Source organism: Haliaeetus albicilla, chromosome 13 (genome assembly GCF_947461875.1).
Source record: "Haliaeetus albicilla chromosome 13, bHalAlb1.1, whole genome shotgun sequence".
NCBI lineage: Eukaryota > Metazoa > Chordata > Aves > Accipitriformes > Accipitridae > Haliaeetus > Haliaeetus albicilla.
The window spans coordinates 26,617,867-26,631,215 of NC_091495.1; the positions used below are offsets into that span (position 1 = coordinate 26,617,867).

Here is a 13,349-nt window from a genome sequence, read left to right on the forward strand (position 1 = left end):
TAAAACTTTGTTTGCGGGAGAACATGTGTGCTACAGTTAATGCAATAGGCTTTGTGTGCCCATTGAAGTGGCTGGCTGTACTGGTTTGTGGCGTAGGGTAAGGGTTCTGTTTGATGCCCGAGTTGGTCAGCATGTGTAACGCCCAGGAATGGCGAGCTACGTAGAATATCTTCCTTCTGAGACTCCATGGAGAAAGCAGTGCTATTTGAAGAGATGCTTGAACCTGTCTTGTCTTCCGGAGGCTTTTTCAATAACCCATAGAACTTGCAAAACGTAGTGAGCTAAAGTAGTTTGTATTTCCACGTGTGTGGAATATCTCTTATTTAGCCTCCTATTCAATCTTGTAAGTCACCTGAGCTTTTAAGTTCCCCCCCCAAAAATCTGTCTTGACATAGTGAAACGTGAACTGTCTGTGGAGCACCGATAGAGGTGTGGAAACTGAAAGGCCTCAAAGTTTTTGTAAAATAGTGCAGAGATGTGATAAGGACTGGCAATAGGAAGGAAAGGACTGGAATAAGGAATATGGGGATTTAAGTGTAGAAAAGAATCCGTGTTTTAAGGTGCTGTGTTATGTTCAGGTGATAAGTGTATGGAAAACTACTTTCCAGCTGATGAGCTATGAAAGTCTGTATCGCTTGTCATGTGGAAACATCAACAGTACATTTTCTGGAAGAGTTTGAGAGTGAAGGTAGTTAAGAATGTAGTATTCCTTAAAGTTCAAAATAAACACGCAAGAAGTGAACGAGACACAAATGATGCCCGAAATCTACTAGAAGACAATTGGCAATAAATAATGAGGTACAAAATCAAGAGCAAGGACAAATGGAAACTCATACCTCTTACTGCAGTGCTAATTGAAATATGCTTTTTCTCACATCACATCTTACTAACCTGTCTGAGTAGACTTGAACTCGGTGTATTGTTTTTTTTTCCTGTTATTGACCTTATCAGTACCCCTGTGTCACTTTTTGTTGGTGATCTCATAGGCATTCGAAAAGTAAAGGGATTCTCCTTTTGCTCTGCTGTGAGATCAAAAACTGTCCTGAGTGGCATTTTTTGAAGGAAAAGAGCTACAGGAGCTGTATAGGAGATTACTTGCGGCATACTGATGAAACTTCTGTCAATCTCAAAAAGCACATCTCAGTTATGGCTGACATGAGTCTGTTTTTGCATTTTTTTTCTTTATTTACAGTGAAGAATGCGAGACCTATCAGCTCAGGTAACGAGCAGTCTGCTGCAGTTTCCAGAGGTGACTACTCAGGCACTTGGGGAAGATGAGATAACCCTAGGTTCTGTGCTGAGCGGGAAGTTTTCTGGAGGTGAGCATTCTGCTTTAAATTTGGTCTCGGTCTGAAGTTCTTATTGCCTGGAGGTTACCTGAAGCACAGGGTCACAGTATCGACTGTGTCAGGCTGGTGCTGTTAAGATGCATCAGGTTTCGAGAGAACAGGAAGGAAGTTTTAACTATTACAAATGCTAATAGTAAACCCTTAAAACTAGTATAGTTAAACTTTGAAATTACAGCAACCTTCACCAGTCTTGTGCCATTAAAATAATTTAGTTAAGCATGCTGAGTCAGCGGGCCTTCCTCAATGTCATGCTCACTCAATTTTTAATTAAATAAAAGGCAGTTTTCAAAAAAGTAACAGTGTTGTTTTGGGCCCTATTTATTTGTACCAGCTCAAGCTCTACGACCATCATAACACCACATGCCGAACTAGTTCTTCTTCTACAACGTTACAGAGGCGCGCCCCTCCCCCCCCCGCTTTTTCTTTTCCTAGTCTGAATACAAACAGCAAAGGAAGAGGATAACACTGTTAAGCGCTGCAGCCATATTTCCGACGTATTTAACAGGGTGCAGATGAGTACCCAGGGAGAGCTGCTGAAAGTGGCTAAGCAGATTAGGTAGTTGACTTCCTAGGTGATCCGCAAGTAGAGCTAGCTGGGTGCCTATCTGGTTGTCTAGGCTCTGTTAGACCAGGTGGAATCCATCTACCTGACTGAAAGTGCAGTAATTGAGTTAATACTTCCTCCGAGTTTGTTCAGTGAAACAAAATGTGTTAAATTCTTTCTGTCGTCAGCCCGTGTAAAAGATTAGATTTACTCATGCAGTGCCCATTTGACGATAATTTCTTGCTGCCGTCCAAATCCCTGCCCCAAGTAGGCGTGTGTCAAGTAAAATTAATAAACTAGAAATGAATTGGTTTAGATTTGTTATCTTTGAAGTGTGCTTTAAGACTCGTATTCCCGTGTGTATTTAGACGATTTCTAGCCAAAACAAGCCGAATATGGGATGAAGACTCTAGATCGATATGTTGTCATCTTCATCCCAAACAGTCAAAATCCTTCGGTGCGGGAATGACAAGTAGAAATGCAAAAGAATAAGGTTGTTGATATTGAGAGGTTGTGCTGGAGGATCTCCATGGGTGATTTTGAATAATTGACCACAACTAGGGAAGTCGGTCTTCCCTTTTGGGTACTTTTATTGAAGGAAAGGGGCAGTGGCTGTGATTTTTCAGTTGTTTTCAGTCTTGTATTGGAAATTTGCTTTAGTCAGCTTTCTTTTCTCTTACAGGGAGAAACGGCTTGGCATGGTTGGCGTGTGGTCCTCAACTGGAGGTAGTGAGCTCTGTGACGGGAGAGCGGCGCTCTGCTTACCGTTTCCGTGGAGTAAAGAAACAGCCTCCCACCATTCGTGTGGTAAAGGATTTTTCCTGGCAGAAGAGAACGGGACTGCTGGTTGGGTTGGAAGAAGCAGAGGGAAGTGTTCTCTGTCTGTACGACCTTGGAATATCGAGAGTGGTTAAAGCAGTTGTTCTCCCAGGAAGGGTACGTCCACTTTAATCGGAGGAACGAAGCTTTTGCGTTGTCAGGTGCTGCGTAATCCTGTTTCAGGAGAAGCTTTGGAGCGTCTCTTTGTAGGCGGTATTTTTTCTATCTTGCATTAGTGCAGACTGTCACTTCAGAGTATCCAGTCAAGAGAGCCCTGGTGCAGACTCTTGGGCTTAACGGTACCGTTATCTTTTGAGCTTACTGATCGTAAAACAAGTTTTCTGGGTTTATGGTAGAGCACATAGTTACCTAATTCTCCACTGCCACAAAAAGGCATTGAGAACTATCTTTTATTGGCCAGAGTGAAAAAGAAAAAAAACCCCCGCTGTTCCCAGTGTCTGTAACGTACATTTCGGAAATGCTTGGTTTCTATATACGTTAGAAATACTGTCTTTAAAATACCTGAAACTTCCGTAGTTGTGCTGTAAATGACTTAGACACATTCCCCTGAATCTCAGACTAGCAAGCAGGTGGCTTTAGAGCAGAACAGATTTTTATGTTGACTTAGGGTAGGAAAGAAGAGCCGTTAGGGAGTTACCTGACGGATTGTTGAAAGATTGACTTTCAACCTGCAGTCCTTGAATCTCTGCTTATTGAATATTGTGTTTGTGTAGATGGGAGAGGCTGGTGGAATGTTACTCATTTTTTTCTGTCTTCTATAAGCCAGGAAGTCCGATGATGTAATGTCCCCTAGTCTCATTATCTTAATGTGAACAAGAATCAGTGCAAGTTAATAGAACATCAAGATTCACTATATTGTTTTTTTCTTGATATAACTGGAAACAATGCTTTGCTTTTAAGTCTTGTGGTCCTCTGTATTTACTTTCTTGTTTCTGATGTGCTAATTCCGGCTTCACTTTTGAATGATTTCTGTTTAGCTTGTCAAACAGCTTAAATGCTAGCTTGCAGTTTTCCTGTAGGTAACTGCTATAGAACCCATAACTAATCACGGAGGACCCAGCGTGAGCACTCGGCACCTACATCAGAGTCTGCGATGGCTCTTTGGAGTGGCAGCAGTGGCTACAGATGTTGGTCATCTGCTTCTGGTGGACCTTTGTTTGGATGATTTCTCTTGCAGTCAGAATGAAATAGAAGCATCGGGTAAGCCTGCAGTTTTTAAACTTGAATTTGAGAGTAAGAAAACTTGTGTATAAACAATATGCATCCCACTTGGAAGACACTAGCGTGCAGGCATTTCTGACTGCTGGTTACAGATGGCGGTTTGACTTGGTATAGTCCTGACCTGATTAAAAATGGGAGTGGCTTAATACTCCTCCTAATGTTATAAATGCCCCCCTGCCACCAAGATCCGTATGTCACTATGATGCTTGCCAGTGAGGTGTAGGAATTTTACCACGTGAGTCAGTGCAGCTGCCTGAGAGGAAGTTGTGTCAGAGGCGCCCTATTTCTTGGGAATGTTCTTCTGCTTCTGTGAATTGACTTGGGGCAAATTTTAGGCTTGCTTGTTAAAATGAATCCGACTTGTCAAAAACCGTGCATTTGGATGACTGAAATCTCTAATTTGCATATTCGGATTGCATACGCTGTTTTGGCTATTACAAGAGTGGCTTCAGGAGTTGGTGTCGCTTCAGACAGCTTCATCATGAGGCCCAAACGCTTGATTTACAGAGTCCGGGAAGAATTTGTCTAGGAAGGTTACGCTTTTACCTGGTTTTAAAATACGAGTGAGAATACCTGTCCGATCAGAGAGTTCTTCTGTTCTTTGGAAACATACAAAAGAAAGCGTTGCATAAATGGGTATTTTGCCTGGGCCGGTAGAATTGGATGAGACGTGTTGTCACGTCAGTGTTCAAAATGCAGCCTAAATGGCCTGACGCATTAATTCATGGCGTGGTTTTGTGTGTGTAGGTCTAGAAGTTGTCACTAGAATTCCTGCTGAAGTTCCACAAAGAAGAGAAGCTGTGACCAGAGAAGGGAGACATCTCTGCTTTCAACTACAAAATCCTTCAGGAACAGCAATATCAACGCTGTACTACATAAGCAGAAGCAATCAGCTCGTTGTGGGTTTTTCAGATGGCTGCCTGTCACTGTGGAATATGAAAACTTTGAAGAGGGAGTAAGTAGGCCTTTACACCTGGCCATGCCCGGAGGTGCAGGGGTCTCAATTGTTTGCTTACGGAAGCATGTTCATGAAAGAGAACTTTTTTAGGGACTGAAATTTTGGGTATAGTCTTGGAATGTTTAGAAATCCTCTTCTGAAATAACTATGAAAAGTCATACGTGGATTAAGTGGACCGCCTTCTCCCCAGTGGACTAGGATTGTTTTCCTTCTTGTGCCTGTGGCTCGAGGGATTGTGGAAAGCATGCTTCTTTGGGTTACGTCAAGCAGTTTAGGATGCGATAGAGCTCATTTTTATAAGACGCTTTGTCCGATCAGTAGTGTTCAGTGAAGCCAGGAAATGTGTGTGTTTTGATGAACCAGATTTTAGGAATGATTTTTCAGAACCAGCTACTGCAATTAGGGCATACATTGAGAAGCTTACGTATGTTAATAATGTGGGTTTGGTGATAATATTCTTTAAAGTGTCCAGGATGAAACTAGTGAGACACGAAAAATCAATAGCTGATCCGTGCCTGAAAAGATACTCTTTCCTACATGTCAGCCTTGTCCAAAACAGGGGACTGACCCATTCCGAGGCAACGTTGCGTGTGAATGAAAATTTGCTTGGAACACTTGGAGACGAGGATAAGGGGCATGTAAATCTAGAAGCAATAGAAAAATTAAGAGACGATTTTATATCTGCCAAAGGGCAATCACACGTGAAATATGTGACCAAATTCAGATAGGGATTGGCTTAAGCAAACCTGCAGTGACTCACCAGAAACTGTTGGATGCATAAATAGACAGTGGAGGACTAACTGGGTGGCAAGAATAGATTGTGAAGGTACACGTAAGGTTCAGAAGTCTGGAGGAAAAATGCTTTACGTAGCATCCGAGTAAAGAAATGAGCAAGTACTTGTGGTTTGGCACTGTCTTAAATTTGTTCAGAAGATAGGCTGCATTTTAAGTTCAATATTGAAGTCGGCTGGAACAAGAGGAACAGTCTTTTGCCTGGCAGCTGAAGTAATCATTTCTGTTCTTCCTCCCTAGGCGGAGGAGGATATAAACCCAGGTTATTGCATTTGATGGACAGTAATTTCCTCAGCTCTTGACTGTTGCATAAAAAGTAGTCGCTTCCCTGACTCACTTGTCTGAGATGGAAGTATGACCTTCTGTACTTTGAGGATAAGCATGGAAGGATAAGCTTTTTTCTCAGAAGATGCTTCTACCCTTCTACAAACAGTTAGGGCCCATCGTAGGCTCACAGGTTTTTATTTTTCTCTCTTTTCCCCTTTTCCTTTTTTTTTTTTCATTTTTTCTTTCTTTTTTTTTTTTTTTTTTTTTTTTCCCCCAACCACGTAGGCACCACTCTCAGCTTGAAGGAGGAAGGATTCCTGTCTATGCTGTTACTTTTCAGGAGCCTGAGAATGATCCTCGCAATTGTTGCTACTTGTGGGCTGTTCAGTCTACACAAGACAGGTGAATAAAAAGTTACTATAAGCCACTGACTGCATTTAAATTTTTTTGTATCTTTGTTCACATACCGTTGATACATGTATATTTGTTTTGTTTATGTAGCTGTGCAGGAGATTCTCTCAGGTGTGGAAGGTGTTAAGCTTACACTGCAATTTTTACAGGATTTAACAGATGTGAAGAGGGACCTACTAGTGCCTACCTTCTGAAAGAAGGCAAAGCAACAGTGGCTGTATTTTTGTGCTTGCATTCTTAAACGATTTCCTTTGTTTCTTGAGGACTGCTTCACCATTTGTTTGGTACTCGCACCGTGGTATTAAAATACCATTAAAAGTAGTTGGGGCTGCAGATCTCGAGCGCTAAACGTGCCGATATGACAGCCGGCTGCCCCTAAAGGAGGGAGGTGACAGTATTGCGGATTACCTTGTGCCAACTTGCGCCGTCTTTGGAGCCTTTGTGAGCCAGGTCAGCTCACCTGGCAGTGGCAGAGACCGATCACTGTTCAGCAGCAAAGTCAATGGTTTCCTGCTGGGCTAATGACCCGAATCAGTATGTGGAAGGGTGCAGTGTGTGTATGCAAGAGAGGGGCTGGAACTTTGATGGGGTGGGAAGGGAAGGGAAAGGAAGGGAAGGGAAGGGGAGAAAGATCTCTCTCTTTCAGCATCAGCAAGCTATTTAATCAGCTCAGCCGTTCACAGAGTGGCAGCCTTTTTAAGTTTGACTTTAAAGCAACAATTTGTAGTCCATACAACATATTAAAGCTTTCAAACTGTATGGTTAGCATTTGCCCCTGAAGCTGTTAGTGTCCAAATGTCCTCCTTTGTGTTGTAGCGGCTGCACGTGACCAGTTATCTGATGGTTTGGGAAGTGGTGTTTTACTTTTCAGCAAGAAAACATCAGTCTAGATCTAGTAAAATGATAACAAGGCCTCTAAAGCAGCTTTGTAATCAAATGTCATAATTTCTACCTTTTCCAGTGAAGGTGATGTCGTGAGTTTACATCTGTTGCAGTTAGCATTTGGTGACAGAAAACGCTTGGCCCCGGGACAAGTCATGTATGAGGTAAGGCGTGCACGTATGTGAAAAGATGAAAATAGTGATTTTGTCTATGTGAGTATCAGTTAAGTTGTCAGGGGTGGTTTTTACCATCAAAATTCAGAGGTGACCGAAAACCCAATCTTTTGCTGAGTCTTCTTGGGCATGTTTTATACTGCTGCATCTCTTGTAGTGCTCTAAGCACTTTGGCAGGTCGACAGGAGAAAGATGCTTTAATCGTTCTCCAGTTTCACTTTTGAACTTCTGCTTTGCTTTATCCTCTTTTAAAAAAAGTTATTTGTAGCTACAGTCTTAGCGGTGGCAAAGACAATACCTTGTACTGTGTGCTGCTTTGGAAGAAAACCCAGTCGTCGATATCCATTCCTTGCGTGGCTACTTTGTTCTGTCTCAACGCTTTAATGTTAAAATGGGGGACCTTTTACTATTTGTCAATGCTTTGTCTTGGCCATCTTATTTTCCTGAAAAAGGTGTGACGAGTGCCAGATTTCACCTCAGAGGGTTGAAATGTTTCAGCAGCTTTGAAAAATGGGTCTACTAAAATTTCCAGTTTTAAAAAAAGCACACAAAGTGATTAAATAATGTGGTTTGCGTTTGTGACCTTAGAAAGCTGTGGTGTCATTAGTGTAAGACTTTTAACCCTCTACAGACAGTGCAACCAGTAATACATTCACAGGCTTCTAAGAGGTGTCAGGCACCAGTCTCTGCCGTTGAGATATTTTACTCCCCTGCTGTTCCTGCGTTCCTGTGATGAGCGTTGTGCAAGGTTGAAACAGGAACCAATCTCACAAGGTAGTTGAAGAGAGAACTAAACAGCTGGACCTCTGGGGGGAAAAGTCAGGTTCTTCAGCTAGCTTCCAGATGAGCCACTCCCACATGTAGCTTCATACCAAGACTTGCTAACACCTACTGCCAACCCCCCACAAACAACTCCCACCCCCCGGAAAAAAACCCAGAAGAAGCATTAGTACAGGATCTGTGTTCTACAGAGGACACTTGGAGTGTCGGAATACTTCCCTGTAGTCACAGATTGGTCAGTACTACATGACTGTCTGCCTGCGTGACTGGCTGAGTCAAGTTTCTTGTCCGTCTTCCGTGGCAGAAAATTTAAGAGTTGTTCCCAATTGCCAGGCCAAATTGGAGTAAAGGAGGAGGAATCTACTGTTGACCCTTGTTCGTTGAAGAGAGTTCACAGAAGCTTGAAAGAAAGCTTGAAATCTAGTGCATCCAGCCATGGTCATGGAGCGCACCTTTACATTTGTCCTACATGATGCTTGCAGGTGGATAGAGTATACAGCCTCCACGTCCACATCAGAGTCTGACGAGTGCATCTCATTTGAAAACTGTCTTCAGATTTTACGGGTCAACAAAGTCATTATTTAACATCTTCCACGCAGTGGAGTTCCTTAACTTAGATTTGCTTGCCCCAGCGGAGAATTTAAAATACGCTGTTTTGCTTCAGAAGTTGTCTTAGGCAGGAGTCGTTTGATATCTTTTTTCCCTTCCCCTCAGCCCTAACTTTGGGGGGGGACTGGCTCTTCACAGATGAATAAAAGTTGAAATTTCTAGCGGTTAAAATTCGTCTCTAAGAGGTTGATGGAGCTGTAGTACTTTATCTGGCGAAAGGGTCTTTTGGCATGGTGGACCTGTTCAGGACATCTTTTATTATAAACTGTGTTTGGTGATTATTCCTTCTGTAATGAAAATGGGATTCTTTGCTTAGGCTTCATGCTAGTGTTTCAAAGAGATGGTTTAGATTTTTCCTATCTACTCTGCACATGTCTGTTACTTCCAAAGTTACTTGATAAAGTAGAATGAACTGTGCATACTTCAGAGCAAATTTTAGCTAGGGAAATGCTAAATTCTGAAAATGTGCAAAGCCCGTTACTATTTGACGCTTCATTCTCTTGCATGTCAGATGTAGTTTCTATTTGCCATCAGAAGTAAGCTCATGGGAAATATACGGTACAATATGCATATTATATTATACATATATACATTCTTTCGTATTTCGCTATAATGTATGTTTTTATCTCAAAATGACCTTTTCTCTCTCCTTTTATTTTTTCCCCAGGGTCTGGAATACTGTGTCGAAAGATACAGTTTAGGTCTCACAGGTGGAGTCTTTCCCTTGAGCGGGCAGGCCAGCGATATTAAATTACTTAGCTGTCAGACTGTAGAAAAACTTCCCAGACGTGTCGACGGAGAGGATAGCGTTAGTGCAGGTTTGTTCTAATGTCCCTGTTTGGTTATTCTAAAATAAGTAGTTTTGGAATCTAAGCAATGAATGCTGTTCTGTACCCCAGTCTGTGAGTCTTGAATACCTTTACAGACTAGCTTGTTGGGCTTATTTAAAAAGAAAAAATGGGTGCTTAAGTTATAGGGGACTTCTTTAACGGAAAAAATAAGTTGTATTTTATGCTTGCTGACATGCTATAGCGATGTATGGTGGGGTCACCTGCATGAAGCTTGTCAGTCGTTTTATTCCTCCAGCTGTCGTCTTTGAACAGTAAGATGATGCTCCCCATGGCTTAGGAGTGTTACCTGAATTTTTCTTTCCCTGTTCCAACCTATGTCTGCATCTGCATCTGCATCCAGCTGGTGGCCGGTCACAAGTGGTGTTCCCCAGGGCTCGGTATTGGGGCCAGTTCTGTTTAATATCTCCGTCAATGATCTGGACGAGGGGATTGAGTGCACCCTCAGTAAGTTTGCAGATGACACCAAGTTGGGTGGGAGTGTTGATCTGCTTGAGGGTCTACAGAGGCTCTGTGGAGGGATCTGGCCAGGCTGGCTCAATGGGCCAAGGCCAACTGTATGAGGTTCATCAAGGCTAAGCGCCAGGTCCTGCTCTTGGGTCACAAGAACCCCATGCAACACTACAGGCTTGGGAAAGAGTGGCTGGAAAGCTGCCTGGCTTTGGGCCCCTCGCTACAAGAAAGACATTGAGGTGCTGGAGCGCATCCAAAGAAGGGCAACAGAGCTGGTGAAGGGTCTGGAGAACAAGTCTTACGGGGGTGGCTGAGGGAACTGGGGTTGTTTAGCCTGGAGAAAAGGAGGCTGAGGGGAGACCTTACCGCTCCCCACAAGTACCTGAAAGGAGGCTGTAGCGAGGTGTAGTGTTGGTCTCTTCTCCCAGGTAGCAAGTGGTAGGACGAGAGGAAATGGCCTCAAGTTGCGCCTGGGGAGGTTCAGGTTGGATATTAGGAAAAATTTCTTCACTGACTGTGTTACGAAGCATTGGAACAGGCTGCCCGGGGTTGAGTCGCCATCCCTGGAGGTATTTAAAAGACAGGGAGACGTGGCGCTTAGGGCCGTGGTTTGGTGGTGGACTTGGCAGTTGGGTTTAGGGTTGGGCTCGATGAACACAAAGGTCTTTTCCAACCTAAGCGACTCTATGATTCTACGATCTGCCTGTCCATTTCTTCCTCTCTAAATCTAATAGGTTCCTACACCTGCAGGTTCTTAAAGCAATAGCTTTCCTTGTCCATATACACAGTTACAACTCTTACGATGTCTTTCATTATCTTGCAATAATTAAATGTCCGTCTCTGGGTTTACAAATTCACTTATGCTCTGACCATATTTCTGAGCCTGCTGCAGTGATAACTTCCATGGCCCTTTGTTTTGACTGCATTATTCACCTTCCCTCTCTTCTTACTGGCCTTTACTGATGTATGATGTTTACAAAGAAGACACTTGCATGATCTTTCTAGGCTACTTCTGTTTATCATCTTTGACTTAGTCCTGAAGCGGCAACTTGCATCTCTTTTGTGATGCCATCCTCTATCAACAGTGTGTCAAAATCTAACAAAAACACCGTTGGATTTTCTCCACTTGTGTCACGTTTCTGAGGAGAGTGCCTCCTAAAAGCTTGTTAAAAACAAACACACACCACCACTCCACCACAGCCGAAAAAAAAAAACCCAACCAAACCAAAATAAGAACAGCAAACCCCCTTTCTGTCTCCTTTTTATGAAGCATGAGGCATGGAGAAATACCTGTAATTTCTCTGATGGTTTCTAATTAGCTTTTATTCAGAATGTGTTCGAGTTAAGTTCTAGGCACACATGAGCTGCTGTTGGATGTGGGTTGAGGCTAGCAATGAAGCTGTCTTCTGAATTATGAAAATAATTGGTATCTTCAAAGGCACTTGCAGCAGCTACAAAACGGAAGCGGCACAGATGTTCACAATGAAACATAGTAAAGTGTGTGAGGATCCCTAAACGTAATGATGAATTCAGCAGAGAACAGAGAAACATTTTGCCAAACAAACAAACAAACTGTCGCCTTCTTCCTTACTCTGCTAGGGTAAATGATATACCACATCCTTTGCTTACATCTGGAGAATGCGTTCTCCCCAGAGAGGACAAACCATTCCACTTATTGAGAGAACTGGAGTATAACGTTGTGAATGTTTTATGTTAAAATCTTTATTCCAATTTCCCGTTTGTTGGGTTTGGGGTTTTTGTATTTATTTTGTGTGATAATTGTGTTCGTTCATTCTGAATGTGCTGGAAAGGAGCTATTCTTAAAACCTGTAATTGAGTCCAATCTGGAAATTAGTAGTGCCTGCTGAGTGATACAAGAAGAAGGGGCAGTATGACTGAAACCTGTCACAGAGATGTTTGCTATTCCGTAAATTTTTTTTGTTGTTCTCAGTGAGTGTTGTGCTTCGTGAGTGATATAACAGAATTAAGCCAAAATAGGAAGTGGTGTTTTAAACATATCAGCTATAGCGTTATTTTCTACAAACAAGAAACAATGTCTTGTCTTTTACAGTAATATCGCCTGACACCAGTGTATCACTCTTCAGCTGGCAAGTGAATACATGTGGTCAGGGAAAAGCATCTGCTTACTTGGGTGTATTTGACATTAATCGCTGGTATCATGCTCAAATGCCAGATTCACTAAGGTATATTTTTATTAAGTTGTTTTCAATATCCCTGCAAATCAATCATTTGAAAGTCGGTGTTTAGCTTATGCACTTGCTTGCTTTCAGGCCAGAAGAACTCCTTCATGATTGCCCCTATTTTGCGTTGTGGTCACTGGATGCTGTAATAAGCATGACTTCTCCAAACCCCATTTTGGATATTCTGGTACACGAGCGGAGTCTAAGTCGGGGAGTTGCTCTTTCTCATCCACCACCTGAGCAGTTTTTTCATCCAAGCTCCTACAATTTTGGTAGGTATTTCACTGCTTTTGGTAGTGATAAGCTTAAAGTGAGGTCAAATGCCATTTATTGGTTCTCCTGTTCATTGTTTGTCACTCAAAACCCATCCAAAACCAAAAAGCCCCAAACGCCCACAAGCCCAACCCTTGATTACGTTGTACTAGCAAGGTGTTTAATACTGTGACACATATCTGACAGTCTGCTGAGTTTTGGGGTTTGGTGCTTTTGTAATGTAGCCTGTGAAGTGGTGATGGTCATCAAATGAAATGAGGTTGAACTGAAGCTCAGAGCAGAGCACCTCGATAGCACTAGAGATAAAATTTCTACACGCAGTAATTATTTTCAAAAAAATAAGTTTGGAAGTGATCTGATGAAGAAAATGGGTACTCAGTGACAGCTTTCCGGATACTGCTATTTACAAAACGTAAACTGGTCATAAGCTAAGTGCGAGAGTATGGAAGGCTGTCAAACGTTCATTGTCTCTGCAGATGGTACGTGCTTGCTGAACTCCGGAGTTGTTCGTATGACTTGCATCGGCTTCCAGAAGGAGGTGATCTTTTACTGTATCTTTATTGAGAATGGCAAGAGATGAACCTTTCCTATGTTTTCTATTGCACTGCTTTCAGTGTCGGAGACCATTTTACGCCCATCCTGCCCATCCACACGCATGATTGCAATTGTGTCCTGCCAGTTTTATGCAAATGGTAACATTTTAGGTCCACTCTTGGGACTGTAAAACTACCACTGTCTCCTGTTGAAG

General features: G+C 42.5%; 1 protein-coding gene across 1 annotated transcript in view; it reads left to right on the forward strand.

Moving 5' to 3' along the window:
• The first annotated feature begins 1,198 nt into the window (after positions 1 to 1,198).
• Positions 1,199 to 13,349, forward strand: part of LOC138688775 (protein ELYS-like) — a 40,575-nt gene continuing 28,424 nt past the window's right edge. Inside the window, 10 exon segments of the mRNA XM_069801294.1 lie at positions 1,199 to 1,319; positions 2,576 to 2,829; positions 3,753 to 3,933; positions 4,702 to 4,909; positions 6,257 to 6,373; positions 7,344 to 7,428; positions 9,494 to 9,644; positions 12,199 to 12,331; positions 12,419 to 12,600; positions 13,078 to 13,139. Of these exon segments, the coding sequence (XP_069657395.1) occupies positions 1,199 to 1,319; positions 2,576 to 2,829; positions 3,753 to 3,933; positions 4,702 to 4,909; positions 6,257 to 6,373; positions 7,344 to 7,428; positions 9,494 to 9,644; positions 12,199 to 12,331; positions 12,419 to 12,600; positions 13,078 to 13,139 (1,494 nt within the window).